Source organism: Opisthocomus hoazin, chromosome 2 (genome assembly GCF_030867145.1).
Source record: "Opisthocomus hoazin isolate bOpiHoa1 chromosome 2, bOpiHoa1.hap1, whole genome shotgun sequence".
NCBI lineage: Eukaryota > Metazoa > Chordata > Aves > Opisthocomiformes > Opisthocomidae > Opisthocomus > Opisthocomus hoazin.
The window spans coordinates 18,236,522-18,254,952 of record NC_134415.1 but is presented as its reverse complement, the minus strand read 5'-3'; the positions used below and the strand labels follow the sequence as shown (position 1 = coordinate 18,254,952).

At 38.9% G+C, this 18,431-nt stretch overlaps 1 protein-coding gene across 1 annotated transcript in view; it reads right to left on the bottom strand.

The window, feature by feature from the left end:
• Positions 1-18,431, bottom strand: part of ZFAND3 (zinc finger AN1-type containing 3) — a 145,188-nt gene that overhangs the window by 38,028 nt on the left and 88,729 nt on the right. Inside the window, 2 exon segments of the mRNA XM_075412803.1 lie at positions 3,255-3,320; positions 14,315-14,494. Of these exon segments, the coding sequence (XP_075268918.1) occupies positions 3,255-3,320; positions 14,315-14,494 (246 nt within the window).

The window sequence follows — 18,431 nt, the reverse complement described above, 5'->3', positions numbered from 1 at the left end:
CCAAAGGACCGTACACCTGCTCCATGGCTTTGCTCAAGCAGCAGAAGAATTATTCGCATCTTCTACACTCAAATTTTAAACTAGAAAAAGCACAGAGCAATGAGACAGCTGCTGTATTCTCACACAACACAAACACCACCACACCCTCCAGGACAGATATCCTCATAAAATGTGAGCTATCTGCACACAGAGCTATACAGAGTATCAAAGATGCACGTTTCTCATGAACTGCTACTGAGAAATAAAGTACTTAAAAACTCACCACCTTATGGATATAACTTACGAATTGATTTTATCATTGCTGTATTTTACCTGCCTGTTTCTACTACCCTCTCTACTGCACAATTAAAAATTAACTGAGCGCAGTCGCACAGTTCCACTGATTTTTTCCAGGTTTCTTAAAGTTGCATGAAAATGTTTTAAAATCCGGCTGTTTAGAATTGCATATTAAGTCATCTGTAAGTTGTACAGCAGAAGAAGAAGAGTAATACGTCACTTAGTACTGCACTTTCACAACGTGGGCACCCAATACAAGTGGGATCTGGACGCCCTACTGACTAGAGTAAGCCTCAGAGTATCTGCCATCAATCATAACACTACTTAACCTTTAAGAAACAAATCAAAATACACAAGCAGCTACACATCAGGCCACACAGTCCCATCTTTTTTCATACAAAATCTTCAGACCGCTGGCTCTCAGAAACCTTTGAGGCATCATCCAAACTCATGATTGCAAGGCTTTATTCATTCTTTTCATTATAATCCTTGTCCTACGGGCACACTTTGGAACAGAAATACTTTTTACCACAGAGATGACTCTGGCGAAGAGAAGGAAAAAAAACACTATTTGGTGTCATAATACAATTTTTTATCTGAAGAGCTCCTCCAGCATGAAAGTTGACAAGTGCATGAGGCAAAAACTTTTTTTTGTAAGAGAATTTTTCTCATGTGTTGGCAGATTTATTGTTTTGATCTTTCTTCAATGGTTACATTAATGCTAATAAAATATGAAAGGTTTATGTCTTCCTTAATACCCTCCTGATGGGAACCTGCATACAACATCATAAGTAGGTCAAATTTCTAATTTTCTGTCACCAATGCTGATATATGGCAGACTTTAGGGAAATACTGTGCTTGAAGGGGGAAAAAAATTACACAGATGAATTCCACCAAAAGATTCTTCCTTCAAAGCTCTTCAGAGCAGAAGAAATGTAGAATACTTACAGAAAAGAAGCTTATATGCAATGTATAGTATTGACAACTATTCCTTGTATCACTTAAATAGCTTCCTAAGAAGTGAGACTAAGCTGAAGTGACTGTGGTGTGAAATATTCACCTACACAGTCTGCTGCTTACGCCTGAAGATGTCACATCATTTCGGGGTAATGTTTTGTAGCCAATGTTTGCGGGTCAATATCTATATTTGTCTCAATTCTGAAATGCAGACCTTGAAAACACGGTAATTTATTTTAAAAATGAAAGTTTGCTACAAATTCAAGCTCTGGAGAAGGAAACTAACTCCTGGTAACAGGTTTATTAGTGTAAGGGACTGCAAAGAAAATATGCAGATCATTGAGCAAATAATGTAGAAAACAGTAGGGGAAAATGAGGTAATATAAAATCATTAGGTTTAGCTGACTGAAGATGAAACTTGTGGCATCAAATTAAGACCACCTCCTTATTTTCTTGCTAAATACAGCAAATGATTAACACACAAGCGTGTAGGGACCAAATATTAGCATAAACTGAAAATAAGATAACTACTGAGCAAAGTTAGCCAACCATTTAACGGATATTTTTCAACTCTCTAGTAGCTTCATCTGCTTTATTCTAAGGAGCTCTCGCTGTTGCCATTTCACACTCTGAATATCGAACTTACTTGCCTTTTTGCTAATCACGTTTTTAAAAATATTCACATAGTACTCCCAGTTTTCAGTATCTAAAGCATCATAGAAAGCTCTTAAATTACCCTGCAATGAAAACCAGAGTTAAACATTACAACAGCTAACATGTAAAGATACTACAATTTAGTGATACGATCAGCAAAGTAGATTAGTTTGCAAGGGATATGGTGGCAAACATTCCGTCTCGTGTAGGTACACTTCCATGGCTACGTAGTAAAGAAAATCCACGGTCTTCCTCTTCTAGAGAAGGAGGATCCTGTATCTTCCAGTGCCAAACTTAGAGAGTTCTTTGGCAAATAATACTCACAGCATTGTCACAGATAATCACGCATTTCTTGAGAGGTCTGCACCTGCACCAAGTGCAAGGCAATGTAGCTTCTCTTTAACCTTCCTTAGCTGCAGACCAAGCCGACTTAGATCATCACACATTCACCGTAAGCTAACAATACGCATATATGGAATAACTACAGTTCAGCTAAACATACAGTAACTCGAAACACTTTTTGAAAGAGTAAGTTCAGAGGAAATTTACCTTGAACTCCTGAAAGAATAAGAGCTCTTAATCAAACAGGAATACCTCTCCTTTCTGTGCCCTCAGTACAGCTCAATTGGTACATAAATACAAACATAGGCAATAATTATTCTGGAAACACAGACTGCTAGAACATTACCGGTACCTAGACACCTGCCACTACCCCTCCACAGGAGGTTATGGCTTCCCAGAGTGGTGCTGGTAAAAAAGATCATATGAGCTCTCCTCAATGCATGTGAAACCTAAGTCTGAAAAAGATCTAAGCCAATACAGGCAACTTGGCTGCTGGAACGAGTGCTCGCATTCTTTGTGCAGCAGCAGCAGCTTCAGCCTGGCAATGACCCAACACGGCACTACTAACACTACCTCTGTGAGAGATTATCCAGCTATATCCTCCATGCTGAAATAAAGTTATCAGAAGGACCCAAAGCAGGTAAAATGTAGTCTCAATGCAAACATCAGCATCTTCAATCAAGGAAAGTCAATATGCTCCAGTTTTCTACTCCATACTTTACATTTCAAGGGGGGATTTCCAGAATACTATCATAATCTTTAAATCAAACCAGTTACTCCTGTATGTCTTATGTTTACAAAGATTACTGAAAACACAGTATGTTTATGGAATTATGTTTAACAGGACTCTGAGATGAGCTATCTGCCATACAAATCCTTTTATACATATTTCTGACGGCCAAGCAACAATATTTATTTTCATTTGGCATTTGCCAGATATAGTTACTACCCTTAACTATTAAACTATAACCATACAGCTACATATCATGCAGAATGTAATTCCTCAACCCCCACAAAGCACATACCTGAGTTGCAAGATCTTTTGGTTGGTGTGGTTAACGAGGCATGAGCTGTACCTGTGCATGGCCCACCTGGAAACAGAGAAGATCGTATGTCTCAAAATACTACCTATTTTTTAACATGTACAACCACATCAAGATTATACTTAGGGATATAAAAGGCTGAGGAGCACTTGTCTTTGGAAAGCACATATGGAAGTAGTCTACTATTCTCAGTATTTCTTTCCCAGTCAAATCCAACTATGTCTTGCACTGAAAAAAATAGATGAGAAGTTGGGACAGAAAGACAAGTTATGCTAATATTTTATAAGTATTTCAAGAGGCAGTTTTAGAAAAATACACACTGAAACTGCAATTTTTCCATGTTGACAAAGGTAGTGTTTATGTCGGAACAAAGCTAGAAACATATCTAATCAACCCGCAAGTAACGCAAGGAACGAAGTGATTGCTTCCCTGATGTCAACAGAAACCTTGTCACTGACTCCAGTGAGACAACGACTGCCTCTTATCTTGTTCTCATTATGATTTCAAAGCGTGGCATGAGCATGTGCTAAGAAACTCTTTCCATGTTTAAATTTCTTTTGTTGAACTCTAGACTCTTGCCCACTCATCTGGTATCTACTTGGTGGCAAATTGCTTTCTGGCTTTTTTTCTCAACATACATCATCGTTGAAGAGTTCTCCAGAGATCTTGTTAAAACAGCAACCAATTGAGTGTACGCAGTGACTTGCAGTAAAAATAAATAAATAAATAAAAATAAAACCTATATAGTGAAGCCAAGGTAAATTGATAGTAGCAGTACCAGTGGTAAAAACACACCATAGCTTTGATAATTGGCTATTATAAATTGGATGAAGCTAGAGAGCTTGAAATTAAGTTAGATCTAGTAGAGTTTTGCTATCAAAATACCAATAATCAAGTCTGCACTGGACTGCTGCTGATACAATAGTACTATGCTGACAGTACAACACAGCTTAGTCTGACAGGATAAGCCTTAACATAAGTCTTCACCCCCTGAAAAATACCTTTTCACTTTCTTTTTTTCAGTCTTTGCATATCTGGAAAGCAGCACTGTGGCTTTGGCAATTTGTTTTTCTCTTTTCAAATATTTTCAAATCTGGCCTGGTAGTAAACTATTTAATTCTTTTTGATTCTCTCTGAGATGCTCTCCCTTCAAGTTTTTCTTTCAGTTTTATTTTTCAGTAAGTACCAGGTCTTGGGTAACTTTGTCTGCCCCGTAAAACTCGCAGAACTGGAACACTACCAAAAAGAAATTAAACTTCTGCAGTCAGGAGGGAAAGATGTGAGGAAATTATTTCTGTGCATTTGATTTCAGTGAAATGTGCTTGGGAGCAAAGATATCACAAGTTTTACGCTTTCAGTTTTCCTGAGAAGGACTGATAAACTCAAGTTTTCTGTTCTCCCCACAAGGTCCCCCAGCAACACACAGCATTTCATCACCACGCAACAGGCACTCTCCAGCGGGTGTTACAAAGGCCACTGGGCCAGCGTCTGGCCTGCAGGCAACCACTGGGGCTGCTCACCAGCGCCTGGCCGGGATCAGGAGAAGCGGACGGGACATGGGCAACCACCACACACGCCACAGGGAACTGCAGCATGGGACAGGCAACAGCACCAGTGGCCAGCAGAAGTTACAGCTGGATTTTGCAGGTTGGTAAGCAGGGAGCTGGTGAGAAGTGGCTGAACTCCACAGAGCAGTGGAGACCCCTCTGTGGAGCCAAGTCTGCACGTGAGAAGGACCAAGCTTGCTTTCGCAGTCAGGAAGGCGCGGAGGCACAGGCTGGATGTCTTCCCTGGCCAAAGGGAAAACATCCCAGGATGGCGGATCCAGCAGCCTGGTACCACTGTGCTGGTGCCTGCACCGGCAAGCAACAACTGCTTTGTGACAGTGAGAAATGGTCCAGTAAGCTCAAATAATTTTTCACAACATATCTTTTTCTAGGCTAGAATATAAAAAAAGAAAATATCAGATTGATCTATTTCAGTAATACCATTGCAAAAGGCTCAGAAAATAGCTAGTCTAGGGTTTGGTGCATTGGGGAAGAAAATCAATACTACAACAGAACCCTTAACCAAGTTTTCTATTGAAATCTTTTGGATATTTATTAAAAAAAATACACTGCAGGTCTGTTAAGTCAATCCCAACTTTCAAAGACCACATATGTAATATTTGGTTTTTAATATAGCATTTGGGTAAGTATTTGGGTAAACAATAAATACAACAGGATATGGGATATATCAAAATACATGAGACGGAATTTGAATGAAATCACTTTACACCACAGCTGCGGCTTAAGATGCAGCAGCTGCTCTTTAAATAATTCTAGTCATACTCTAGCAGTTTTCACTGAGCAGGCACTGACAGGCATCATCACTGTGGACTATCAAATAAGACTGATCCTTGCAATTACTGCACAGTAAATATTTACACTAGTTGATACTTTCAGCATCCAACTAAATACAAGATCTTTATTTCTCACTCTCTAAAGTACAATAAGTTGGTCTGTATTCTGCAATTCCCTGTGTCAGAATTTTTATTTTATTTAATCTTCCCTCATTAGGTATTACTTTCATCTAGCTTTGATTTGTATCGCACAGCACCAGAGTTTCAACAAAGAATATCTTGGGATGTGCATGCACATACACCAGTGCCTAATAGCCAGCACAGGCTGCACGTCCTTTGCAGCACCTCCTTCTGCTACTGTTTTTGTTCCACCATTAGAAATGTCATGCATAATTCAATACTATATAGCATGGGCTTGACCATGCAATGCTAGGTGGAAGTCATTATGCTGAATCTTTTGGTCTACATAACGGTGAATGCAGGCATCTTTGTATTAAACAGGGCAGTATATTTCCAACAGCTTTGATAAAAATTCTCCATGGAAGAAAAGGGAAGTCGGGAAACAGTAGAACACCAGTCCTTCTTGGCTATACAGAAAGTTAGGCTTATTACTTAGAATGTTTCAGGATATATCTGCATCTTCATTCCCCGAAAAATAAGCATTTCAAGGGAATTTAACGGTGGTACCTAAAACACTTCAGTGCACAGTGAAAGGCCATGCATGTCTGGCTTCTAACAACACAGGGCTGCAGACTGCTGTTTTTTCTCAGCACAAACAAGAGATTAACATGGAAGAATAAAGATATCTTTCTACTCTATATCCAATTAACAGATTAAACAATAGCTTCTGCTCCTATTTTTTTCCAGTGTATGGTTCTGGCATTTGCAACTCCTCTTCCAAACAAAAGCAGCCACTGCCCAGCAATAATGTAATCCCAAGAGATGATGATTAAAAATGCAAAAATACTAAATGCTGCTGAAGAAATTAGGAGAATTGTGAGAATCACTGAGTTTGCAAATTCAAACACAGAATTAATAAAGGACAAAACAAGATCCTTTAAGTCAAACACTATCATATACTAAAACAAAAGGTCTTGTTAATGTAGCTGCTCTGTTTTTGGCTTCTGATACTCCTAGCTTTCTTCAACTTATGTTAACTGTACTCTATATATATCAATCTTGAAAAACAGGTTCAAAACCATTTCTCTGCTCACTCCCTAAAGTAGTAGAATTTTATATATTACTTATATTTCTATACGTATGTTAATATTGTTATTATTTACTATTATGATTTCTGTATGTTTAAAGTGACCTTTAGAATGCCTTTCTGCATTGTGCAGCCCCCTTCCTGAAAGCAGGTAACCATTGCCAAGCAGCACCTGTCCTGCAGGACGACCCAACCCCTGAGCCAGGCTAGGTTCTTGTTTCCCCTTCCTGAAGCCTTTGCAAAGGGAAGCGACTCCACTCTGTCAGAACTGCACAGCACAAAGTGAAATACAAGGGTAACTTCCCTCGTTTTGCTGCTTGAGGAAGTGCTAAGTTTGAACCCTGAGTACAGGTGTCAGGTGTATTTGAACAGCACTTGGTAGCACTTGAGCTGAGGAGAGATGTAGAATTGAGTGAAACCAAGCTTGTAAAAGAGCAGAGAGCCTAAGATTACAGTAATACACTGAAACAATTACCGGTAACACAAAACCTGCAGGCCAGATAATGACGAAACATGAAAAATAAGTGAAGGAGTAACACCTGATCACTCAAGCTCAGTAACACTGGATCACAGCAACATCAGCATGCCCGAACGCTACTTTGAGCTTTTGGTACTGTGATGGTTGCTTCCCAGGAAAAGCAACCCAGCCTCCGCACGCAACGGGCTGGAAGAGGGTAGTAAGTACGAGCCGAATTTCCTTGGACAGCCATGCTGTAGCCAGGACAGGGAGAGTGCCATGGCTATTTGCAATGCAGGAAAGAACCCACCTTCGGAAACCCGTCCGAACCAGTATCTAGCTGTGCATTTCCTGACCAGGCAGAGACATAATCTAATTAATCTACACAATTGAGTTTGAAAACAGTCATTGATTACAAACACCAATACCTAAACAAATGGGAACATAAATCTCTAAATTCAGTCTGCACAGACAGAATACACTCTTTCTAATGAAAAAAAAAAAAGCAGAAGAACTTTACAGCACTTAAGAACTGCTTATTTTGTGCAGAATGGGCAAGCTGCATGACAATTTAAGTGATCTCATTACTAAACAGATACGAGGATTATATCACATACAAACACATACTTTTTAAAGTCTAGTGTTATAAATCTGATATTATTCCCTTTTGTGGCTTTTTATCTACATGCAGCTTCTGCAGAAGGAAGTGAAACCTGGACTGCTCTGCTGCTGCTGTACAGTTGGGATCTTTAACAACTATAATGAAGTAAACGGAGACAGCATTCAGATGCCACATTTTTCCCTGCTCTGTTACCTGCTTTTCCCCAGTTTCCTCATTTGTAAAATTGACATCACACTTTCTTACTTTATAGGCGCAAGTTGAAGTGTAAAAATGTGCTTTTGAAACCAGCAGTTAAATCATACATTTATAAATAATTTCTGTGTAACCTTGATAGCTGTGCAGCTCTAGTCCACATTTTTCTTACGTGACTGTGTTTCTGTTTCATGTTCCACAGGGCCCTTTCACTTTAATAAATGGGACCCTAGGATACACTGTCTACTCTGCGTGTGAAGCCACTATAAATCAGAGGGAACAATTAACAGTAGTACTGTTCTGCTGGTCTTCATTATGTTTCAAAATTATCATGCCACAGACATGGCAAGAAGTGTTCATTTCATAAATCTATGTGCCAGATCTTTGCTTAAGAGGTTAGAAGAGCCAGAAATATTCTTTAAATGACTCTAGGACTGCAGGGATTAGATTGAAACTTACAGAAGGATCCTCCTGCCATGAAATGATGATGAAGGCAACTCTTCTACTAAACACTGTTCTGTCCAAATTTCTGACTGCCTGTATGCTCTGTACTGGCATCTAACGCTAGTGGCTTTTCTCAAAAGACAACTACAATAGCCCACAGCTCAATCTGGTTTTATATTTGAAAGCATTCTTGCAAATTCCCACAGAAAAAAATGTTTGCAACAATACTAAAAAAAAAAAACAAAGTCTTTTGTAATGAATTTTCAAGAAAATCCAGGTTTGATGATAATCGAAATGAAAAACTGAATTACTGTTAATTTTAACATTAAAAACAGTACCAAAAGGCTATTTGTACATAGCATCTAATGAAAACAAGGCTAAAAAAAAAAAAAAAAAAAAGTCCTTTAAAATATAAAACATCTCTTCCTATTATCTAACTTAATTAAAGGAAAAGCCTGAGAAAATAGCTGGTTCTTATTCTGTGGCACAGAAATCCAAAGATGATTGTAATATTAAAAAACAGCCAGGTGCATATTCTATATTAGAGGTGTGTCCCCTCTTGCTTTGATACAAGACACAAAACTGAGCACAAGAAGAAAGCACACATGACAATCCTGTGAGCTGAGAAGGAAAATTAGAATTATTCATCATCACCATCCCCAAGTTGCAGTTTTCTCAGTTATGTTCGGGTACAAGCTGAAGCGCAATATTAAATCATCTGGGTCAGATAGACTGGTTTTGTAGCTCAGAATAATTTTAACAGTTACTACATTCTTTTGGATCAAAGAAAACCTACAAATTGGTATCAGAATAAATCAGGTTAGCAACGAAGCAAATTATTTCCTACAACCACCTACGACAAGCAAGACAAAAACAGGCAGCTAGCTTGGTCTGTTTACACATTTAAGACTTTACAGAAGTGAGCATACGCGTAACTTTCAGTCACAGATGAGCCAGAAAACAAAGTTCTCCACAGCCAGAATCAGGAAAAAAAAAAAAAAGACAGTATGTACAAAACTGAGTCTTACTGCAACCAGCAACTGAATTCTCAAAGCCAGGCTACTTAGAAAATCATACAATGGATAGCAACCAAGAGCAACTGTCATTTAAAAAAAAAAAAATCACTGTCCTTATTTAAAAGGCACAAAATGCAATTAAGGATATCATAATAATAATTCAAAATACAAAGTGTTTTCAGAGCATACATAGGAAAGCTGTCATCTCTGACTCTGCTGACAAACCCAGGCACAACGCAGAAACTGTGAAGTCGTTACAGATTGGTAGAAACCTTTTGCATAGTGTCAGCGAGAAGGCCATTCAACGAAAAAAAGCAAGAAAGAAAAGAAAGGATGCACTTATTTATTCATTTTTTCATAAGGTTATGTTGAAAAAACTGACATAAGATTTTTTTTTTCATTCCAAAGACAGAAAAAATATCATTACTTTTCTAGTACTATAGCCTATGTGGCTTTTTTACACAGTCATGCTTCAACAAGCCAAGAAATTCAGAGTACAAACATCCAATAGGTGCAGCAGAAAAAACAATCTCTCACCTTTCTGCCACAGATCTTTTACAGAAGCCTGGTGCATCTCTGTCTCAGATGGAGTACATTTTATGTACGTGAAGTAACTTCACCAAAATTGCTTCATAATCGGGGGTATTTCAGTGCTTGCAGCACATGCAAATGCTTAATAAACTAAACAGTGTTTTAAAGCATTCTTCAAACTTGCCTTGCAAATTAAAGCATTTGAGATAAACTAATGATGTTTTAAACACTTAGCTTGACATGCAACAGTTCAAACTCTGGAGGGTATACAACAACTAGGCAAAATCTGCAGGCATTCAGTCCTGAAAATTCATATGTAGGCATCTAAAATTCAGCACACACAGAGGTAAGGTGTGGTCAGTGATCATCACCTTCTTTCTGAGCTGAAATCTCCAGTGTATTTCTTGACATTTACAGCAATAAAGATTGCTCAGATCTTTGTGTATCATCTTATAAAGTCTTCAATGCAGAAATGTAGAGCATTTAACTGTTACAGAAACATCAGATATTCCTCTTGCCCTTTTCCAATTGTGGTTCTTGCTAATTCAAGGCGGCCAGGAAGAGTTAAGCATGTAATTAAAATAAAATCGTGTCAACTGCAGCTAAGAACTACTGAAATATCAAACCTGATCCAGCTGCCAGAGTCAGAGTTGTTCACATTGACACTTCTCCTGTCACATAACAACAGTTAGTTTTAGTAACCTGCACAGTGTCAGCTTTAGGTCTACTCATACAGTGACAGAAAAATAATATGACAGCCCCAAAGAAAGCAACAAAGGCACAAAACTAAGCAAAATTATTCCATGTGCAGTGTGACCTTTTCTTTACCAAAATACACAGAACTTTCCTTAATGAGCTCATTTTTTTTAGAGTGCTAGTGGCTGGAGGTAGGGGGGGAAGAGAGAAGCGAGAGCCATTGTCAAATCCCATTTTTCCCATCTGTTAAAAGTAAACAAAAACCCTGCCCACACAATAAGAAAAGGAAATCTTTGACAGAGCGACTGGCTCATATGGTGACTGACACTGAAACAACTACCATTAGGACCTCCAAAATAAAGAGAAGAGATGGAAAGGAAAAAAAAGAATATATAAAAACTACAGAATAACTTGAACAGAGAAACTGATCTACGCATTAAACAGTAGAAGAACAAAAGTTAGACTGATTTAACCATCTGTTGGGAAACGAATCATTTAAATCTATACAAATCTAGACTTAGTAAAGCTATATCAATATCAATATACTCCTTGTCTGCAAAAGTTTGTTTAAGAAAACATACTGCAACTGGTGAGACCTGAAGGTTCTGGATAGAAAAAGGCAACTCAAGAAGTGTATGGTGGGTGGTGGTGGTATAATTCTTAGAATATTTATCCTCCCTGCAAATTGTAATAGCATTTTTTTGAAACTGATGGTACATAATACTTCATAAAAATAAAACACACGTGAAGAAAGGAAAAAAAAAAAAAGTCCTGAAGCTTGCGTCACTGTCTCTGGGCACTAATCTTTAACACATTTTTGTTGGCTGTAACTGTAAGACTGAGAAGTACCTTTCATCTCCTAGAAGGAGAGATGCTAATGAGCAAAGCAGCCACTGGGGTAGGTGACTGTTCAGAACTGAGGGTGGCAGGAGATGGAAAGCCACTGCAACTTGGTCGTGTATACAAGACACTCGGGAATGCAAAAGCAACTCTCACAGAAAATTAAAACAGTAACAAAAAAAGGTAGAAATACTTGCATATTGTCAAACTGAATTCCTGCAAAATCCAGTCCAAGGAACTTTTCTCCTACATCATTCATTCTGTATTAAAAAAGGAAATGGCTACTTAAAAACAAGTACAAAAAACCCTTCACTTTCTTTGACACAGAATATGAATCTTACCACATGAGACTTCTATGGTTCCCTTCAGTTGTTGTAATATGAATGGAATTTGTTAATTACCTCAATGACCTGCTGCAATTCTGTCCAATCTATTTACCCTATGGACTCCAGAACTATGGCAAATGTCTTGATGTGAGCATCTTCTCAAAAGCTTGAAAGGGAAGGAGGGGAGTGGAATGCACCACGAGAATCCTTCCCAAGTACTCCAATCTTTCCACACTTTGACAGGGATTACCATAAAGATCCCATACATTGATTTCTGGTGAATTAGTGCAATTCTGTTCAGAACAGCACATAGCTGTACATCATCACACAGCACTGCAAAATAACAGTCTCTGAAGAACTCAGCTGTAATGAGAGCAGTGCATGCTTTACAGAACTCGCTGCAAAATAGATAAATATTGCACAGAAAAAGACACCCTCAAATTAAAATCAAAAAGACACTTAAAGTGTGGGCATTCTTCATTACAGGAAAGAATCTTCCATGCTGAAGCTATTATCCATCAGAAAAGCTCCATCTGTGCATAATTATTTCTGATAAATGATATTAAGCTTCACTAAAGAGATAGTGGTTATGTGAGAGAAGACAGAGAGAGTTCAAGCTGTAAATAAATCTCTCCACTGTATTTCACTTAAAATCACCCCAGTAGGAAGTCAAAGGTTTTTTTTATATGTAATATTTTCAAACGCTCTGCAGGCTGTGCTGCCTAATATCCATCACCTTCAGTATATGTTCACAAGCTTACAGCAATTCAGGATGAAGGGACGCTATTTAATTTCCTTCCTTCTTTCCCATCCCTGTAATCACCATTTCACTTACCCCCAAGACCTTCTCAGCCACAACAGAAACACTTTGCTGTAAAACAGTTTAACTCCTAACTGAATAAATTTTCAGAAAACCTGATACAGTAAGTGCTGGAGGAGCACCCTGTAATACCAAATAGTAGATCCTGGCTAATAAGCCAGCAGAGGTGCTGAAGCCCCCTGCCCTGTGAAGGCCCAAATGTGTTGCTGAAGCGTAATCTTTTGCTGAATTCTCTAGGAAGGTTGTTTTAAGGCCTTTTTTTACAGCAGACTACAAGTTTTCCCTGAAGAAGCGCTGGACAGAAGGAAGAGATGATGGGTGGTCAGCAGCAACTGTGTATGTGAAGGAGAGACAAGCGTTACACAGCACGTTTACTCTTATTACAAGAACTGCTATCCGAACATTCACATTTGAAACCTGCTGTATTTCTGACAATATTCTCACATACAGGTAGAAAACAATAGTTCATTTTAAAAATTTTTAGTTAGTCTAATAAACTACCACAATCCCAAAATGACACTTTGTGCTTCATCCACAACCAATCTGCAGAACTAAAAAGAATATAGATGCAAATTCTACATACCTGTAAACAGAATAAATACTTCAACAATTCAGCAAAACCATCCTATGCAAACAGAACTGAAAACAAGTGTAACATACCAAAGATTTTTTAGCCTTAGTGCTTTGTCAGCATTGTTATTTCCAGCAGTTGCCTAAATGTTCAAGAACCAGAGCAGCTCTAGCAGATTCTCTACTACATAAGTGAGCATGTTTTTCTTGCAATGTGTAGGTCTGTTGACCAGCAAAGACACAAACTCAGCTCAAGAAGGACTCTCTATGTAAAGCATCTTCCAAAATAAAGCTACAGTTGGAGGAAAATGAAACTACAAAATACGCAGTTGAGCTTAAGCTGTAGAATGCAGATTTTAGAGCTCCATGTATCAGACACAGAATACATAGAGCTTTATAACAACTTAAAAGATGACTTTATCTCACTGTGTTAGCTAATCTTTAACATCTTTGCTTACCTTCAGGGAGAATTTTTGCCTTACAGAGTTCAATAAAGAATAAAGATGGGTCATGAAAGAAGCGATAGATTACCACACGAAACTTAAGTTTTATGCAAGTAAGATCGCAGCAGTCTAGACAAACATGGATTACAGTCAGTGCTACGTGCAATTACAATTCTTAAAAAACAAACGGTTTTAAAGTAAACATTTACAAGATATTGGTGTTTATCCTAGAATATATATATTAATTGACCAGCAACACGAGAAAAAGTTTCTCAAAATCAGAGTGCCTCAAAATTGTAATTAAATTGTATACTGCAGTTCAAACAGCTGTAAAGTTAGTTAGAAACACCCACAACCCCTGTTAACTTGTTCTTCAGTTAAAGCCATCAATGTCTATTTTGCAAGTAACTTCTACCCTTTCCCTTTGTCCCAAAAGACCAGCCATTTACTTCCAAAGGGAGGCAGTAAAACGTAAGTCTGAGAACAAACCAAAATGTTTCTGCCTCCTTTGCCGTCACTTAGCACTTGTGCACTTACGTTCCTCTTTGCTTGGTGAAGTTACATTCAGTTCTGTCAAAAGTTGCTGGTTGGAGTTAGCGGCCTGCGTGGTTAGAGAGGTATTGCTGTTGTCACTGTTCATTTCTCCAGAGAACAAATCTGACTGGCTGTTGCTTGTGCTGGGAGTAGAGTCATCGTCTGGCTGCTTCTTCTGGAAATCTATCAAAACCAAGATTTCATATGTCATCCCACTTGCTCAATCTAATCAGCTGATGTTATGCAGAAAACCTGAGCATGACACAAACGACCCCAAAACACTGCCAGAGGTATATGTCATACAACACAGAGTACCTCTCAAGTGTTTATTTCATATTTAAAGTACCTTAAAAGGAATTTGTTGTTGAAGAACAAGAAACGATTTCAGAATTACCGAAAGTTCTTGTTTCCACAGCTGTTCAAGGGCATCCAAAGCTTACCACGGTGTGTATCAGTACACAGCACATAGCATCAATTTAAAAATAGGTCACACAAAGCAGGTACAATGCATAAAGGAGAAAACATCCAGTGAGGGAAGGACTAAGGCATATAATACAACTATAAGGAAATGTTACACTTCCCTAAAAACAATAATTCTCACTGCTCTTTTATAAAAGCCCACCTGTAACAGTTTTGGCAAAGCTAGCGTAGACAGCTATGGTGCAGGTTAGCATGGAGGAGCTGGTGAGGGATTTGCATCACTTGTTTGATGAGGGTTTGGGGTGAGGGGTGTATGTGTGTGTGTGTGTGTGTGGTTTTCTTCCCCTCCTTGCTCTTTCCTTCACCTACTCCAACACTGGCACTAGAAGTTGCTCACTGATCTATGACCACAGAGTTAGATATGGGAAGTAAATCACTAGAATACGTTAAAGCTACAGACATGGACATAAAGCTATGATTTGGCTTCAAAGTTTTCCTTTTGTTTTCTTTTTGATCAGCAAGTGCCAAGTCACACTAAGTCTCCAAACCGCCCTCACAGTCCAAACTGCATGTCTTTGATAGATGCCATCCTCAGGCAAACCAGATTCAGGTTTGAGGGGAAACAATCTCTTCCTTTTTAAGTGCAAATCCTCCCTCAAGGGCTTTCCCAAACCCACAGTCTCAACACCTGATTAATTACAGCATTAGTCTCAGTTCCTACTAGCTAAACTATTGGATTTTCAGTGGGGCCCAGCTCTGCCACTGGATGCCCCTGGAGAACATCCATCCCAGCCCAGTGGATTTTGGTTTGCTTAACATCCAGTTCTCTCACAGTCCAAAGGCACCTCTTCCTTGTAAAGACGAAATGTACCACCTCTTGGTACTCCTAAACACGTCTTCTCAAAAAATTACATACAAAGGCAGAATTTACTCATTATGCAAACACATACATAAATCAGTATTGGTTGCTCATTATTATGTCATGACAGAGAAGCAAACAGAGCAGTCCATAAATATTTGCAGATGATGATGCGTTAGATACACGGGTCGTCAGCATGACTCACTGGGATTAGGAAGCACTACAGTCAAACAATCCCTAAATGTTGATTTAGAATTGCAGTGATTTGCCAGAGAAATTCAGCTGTAACTTCTGCTGTGGAAGACTGAGCCAGAAGTCCAGCTTGGAGACAAACAAGCTCAAAGTCAGAGAGGAGGAGGAAGGAGGCAGCAGACAAGAGATCATCTGCCTCCCCAACACAGGTCCGAGAAAACAGTGGGATGCTTTTTGTCAGGGATGAGTTACAGGACTCAGGAAGATGTCCTATGCAGACCCTACTCAGGCCTCACTAGTTATCAACAAAGTATCACCCATGTTGGGCTCCTGGATGTTATTAGTGTGTTTGTGCACTCAAGCAAGCTTCACACACTTGGGATTCTGGACTAGCCACAATCCGACAGCTGCAACAATTACAACAGGAGCCACCACCCCAGAAGATACCCGCACACCTCTACTGAGGCCACAGTCCTGACAGAAGCGGAGCTCACAGCTGGAGATGTTTCGAGAACCACTGGTCTATAAAGAACCAGTACAGAAAATAAATGAAAATCCCAGTTTGCCTGCAAATATGAGGCAGCTACACAGATTCTAAGTGCTTTGTGCAAGATTGCATCCAAGGCAATGCACACAAGTAAAGCTGAGTTGTTTGCATGTATCAGAAGTGGGAGCAACTCCATCTTCAAGGAGCAGAGCAAAAATAATGATTACACTCAATATTATACACTGTGAGCAATCTATAAAATGCATTAAAAAAGAAAGTGTAGAGTTACAGAACAGCAATACAGACTATGATATATATTAAAATTCAGCAAGTTAAAAATTCTCAGCCAGTGTATTTTTGTTTTTTGCTAGATAGCTGCAAATACTTTAGTCAGGCTGCACTAGCTCAGTGTCATCCACAAAAGGCAGTTACAGAGAAACGTAAAAACATTTTTACAAAATACTCTATATAATAAAAGTCTTGCCAGTCCTTTAATGACTGTATGGTAAGTACCACTGATATACAGTGTGTCCTAAAACTGCAAGTTTAAGAGCACACTGGGCAAGGTGGGGAGTTTTTTCCCCCCTGAAAAAGTATCCACTTTTGCAACCTATTGATAAATTCTCCAACGTCAAAGACAGCATAACAGGTTGTCAAAGACGGTCATTCAGTGGGAGCATTTCCCAACAAGCTTACTAGTGAAACAGTTCAGAGCTGTTGCACAGCAGGACAATCCACCATGGCAGTTAAATGCTCTTTCCCTTCATGAATCCAGGACCTCGTGTTCAGAACTAACTTTTACTCAGACAACAAATCAATTAACTTTCAAAAAAGTCTTGCCTGCACAGTTGTGTGGAACCTGAGAACGCCTCCTGTCCCCTCCTCTTAACCACTTTTTCACTACAGACCGGAGTACTTGACAAAAGTGTTGAAACTGCTGATCTCAAACGTCGGAAACAAACTAACTGTAACTGAAGTTGTGCTACTTATCCTACAGCAAATTATTAGCAGTTGCTTTAGTAACGTGGGGTCAACTTCGCTTATATAATAAATTTGACTTAAATTATCGACAGATTTCTGAAATACTGCTTTCTGATTTGTGATCCAGTGCTTACCTAGTACAAATACATACCTAATGACATACTGGATGAGCTGTATTACATTTCTTCTGTGTATCAGCGTGAAGCATTTGGGTTCTGTTAACCAGGACTCTCATTAACACAAATAACTTGCAGATCACCTTCATCTCCCCCCAGGCACAATAAAAGCTGGCAACAGTTACAGGAGAGCTGTGTCTGAATAAATCTAGTTAAGCCCTAACTGCTTAACAAATAAAACAAAACAAAAATAAACACACAATACAGGCAGGACCCTGGCAAGTTTTGAAGGGGAGGCTTTATTCCAATTAAAATCCAATGTAATTCTGTTGACAGAACAATGACCTCTCCCACTCGTCTCAACAAGGAAAAAACAGAACAAGAGTTGGCAAGACATGAATCATCATTTCCAGAAGTTTCTATTTTTCTAGAGATGCATGCAAAACACTTTCAATAAAAGTGAAGGAAAAAATAATGTATATGAGACTTCCACTATGCTAGCAAAATCTATGCCAAAATGCACGACTGACCAAAATCCACCAAATCCTTGTTACCCTTTCCTAGTTAATAAAAGGCAACTTCTTAACTTCTTACAGAAACTTCAACCAGTACACAGATTTAGTGGAAACAAACTTTCTCCATTTGTCAGAAAATGTTTTCTTTTTCTTCTCAACATTGTCTCCTTTTCTCCACTGCCTTCAGGTTTGGGGGTTTTTTTGCTGTTTGTGGTGGTTGGTTTTTGGTTTGTTTTGTTTTTTTTAAAGTGCAAGATATCTCGGTGTAAGTTACAAGGTGGAGCCAGCACCAAAATAAGATGTGAAAACTAGCCATTTCCTGCATGGGGGAATAACAGAAGGAAAGATCTATCAATCAAATGCACGAAATACATCCAATAAACTTTTACTGCATGGTAGAGAAGCTGCCAGTAGTAAGCTGCAACACTGCCAGTCTTCTAGCTCCAAAATACTTCTGCATTAATGAGTTTAAGGATTGCACCCAGCATCTCAACTAGCTGAGCAGGAGCAGCAAACCTTAGGCAGGGCTCTCATGCAGTGGATGTTAAGA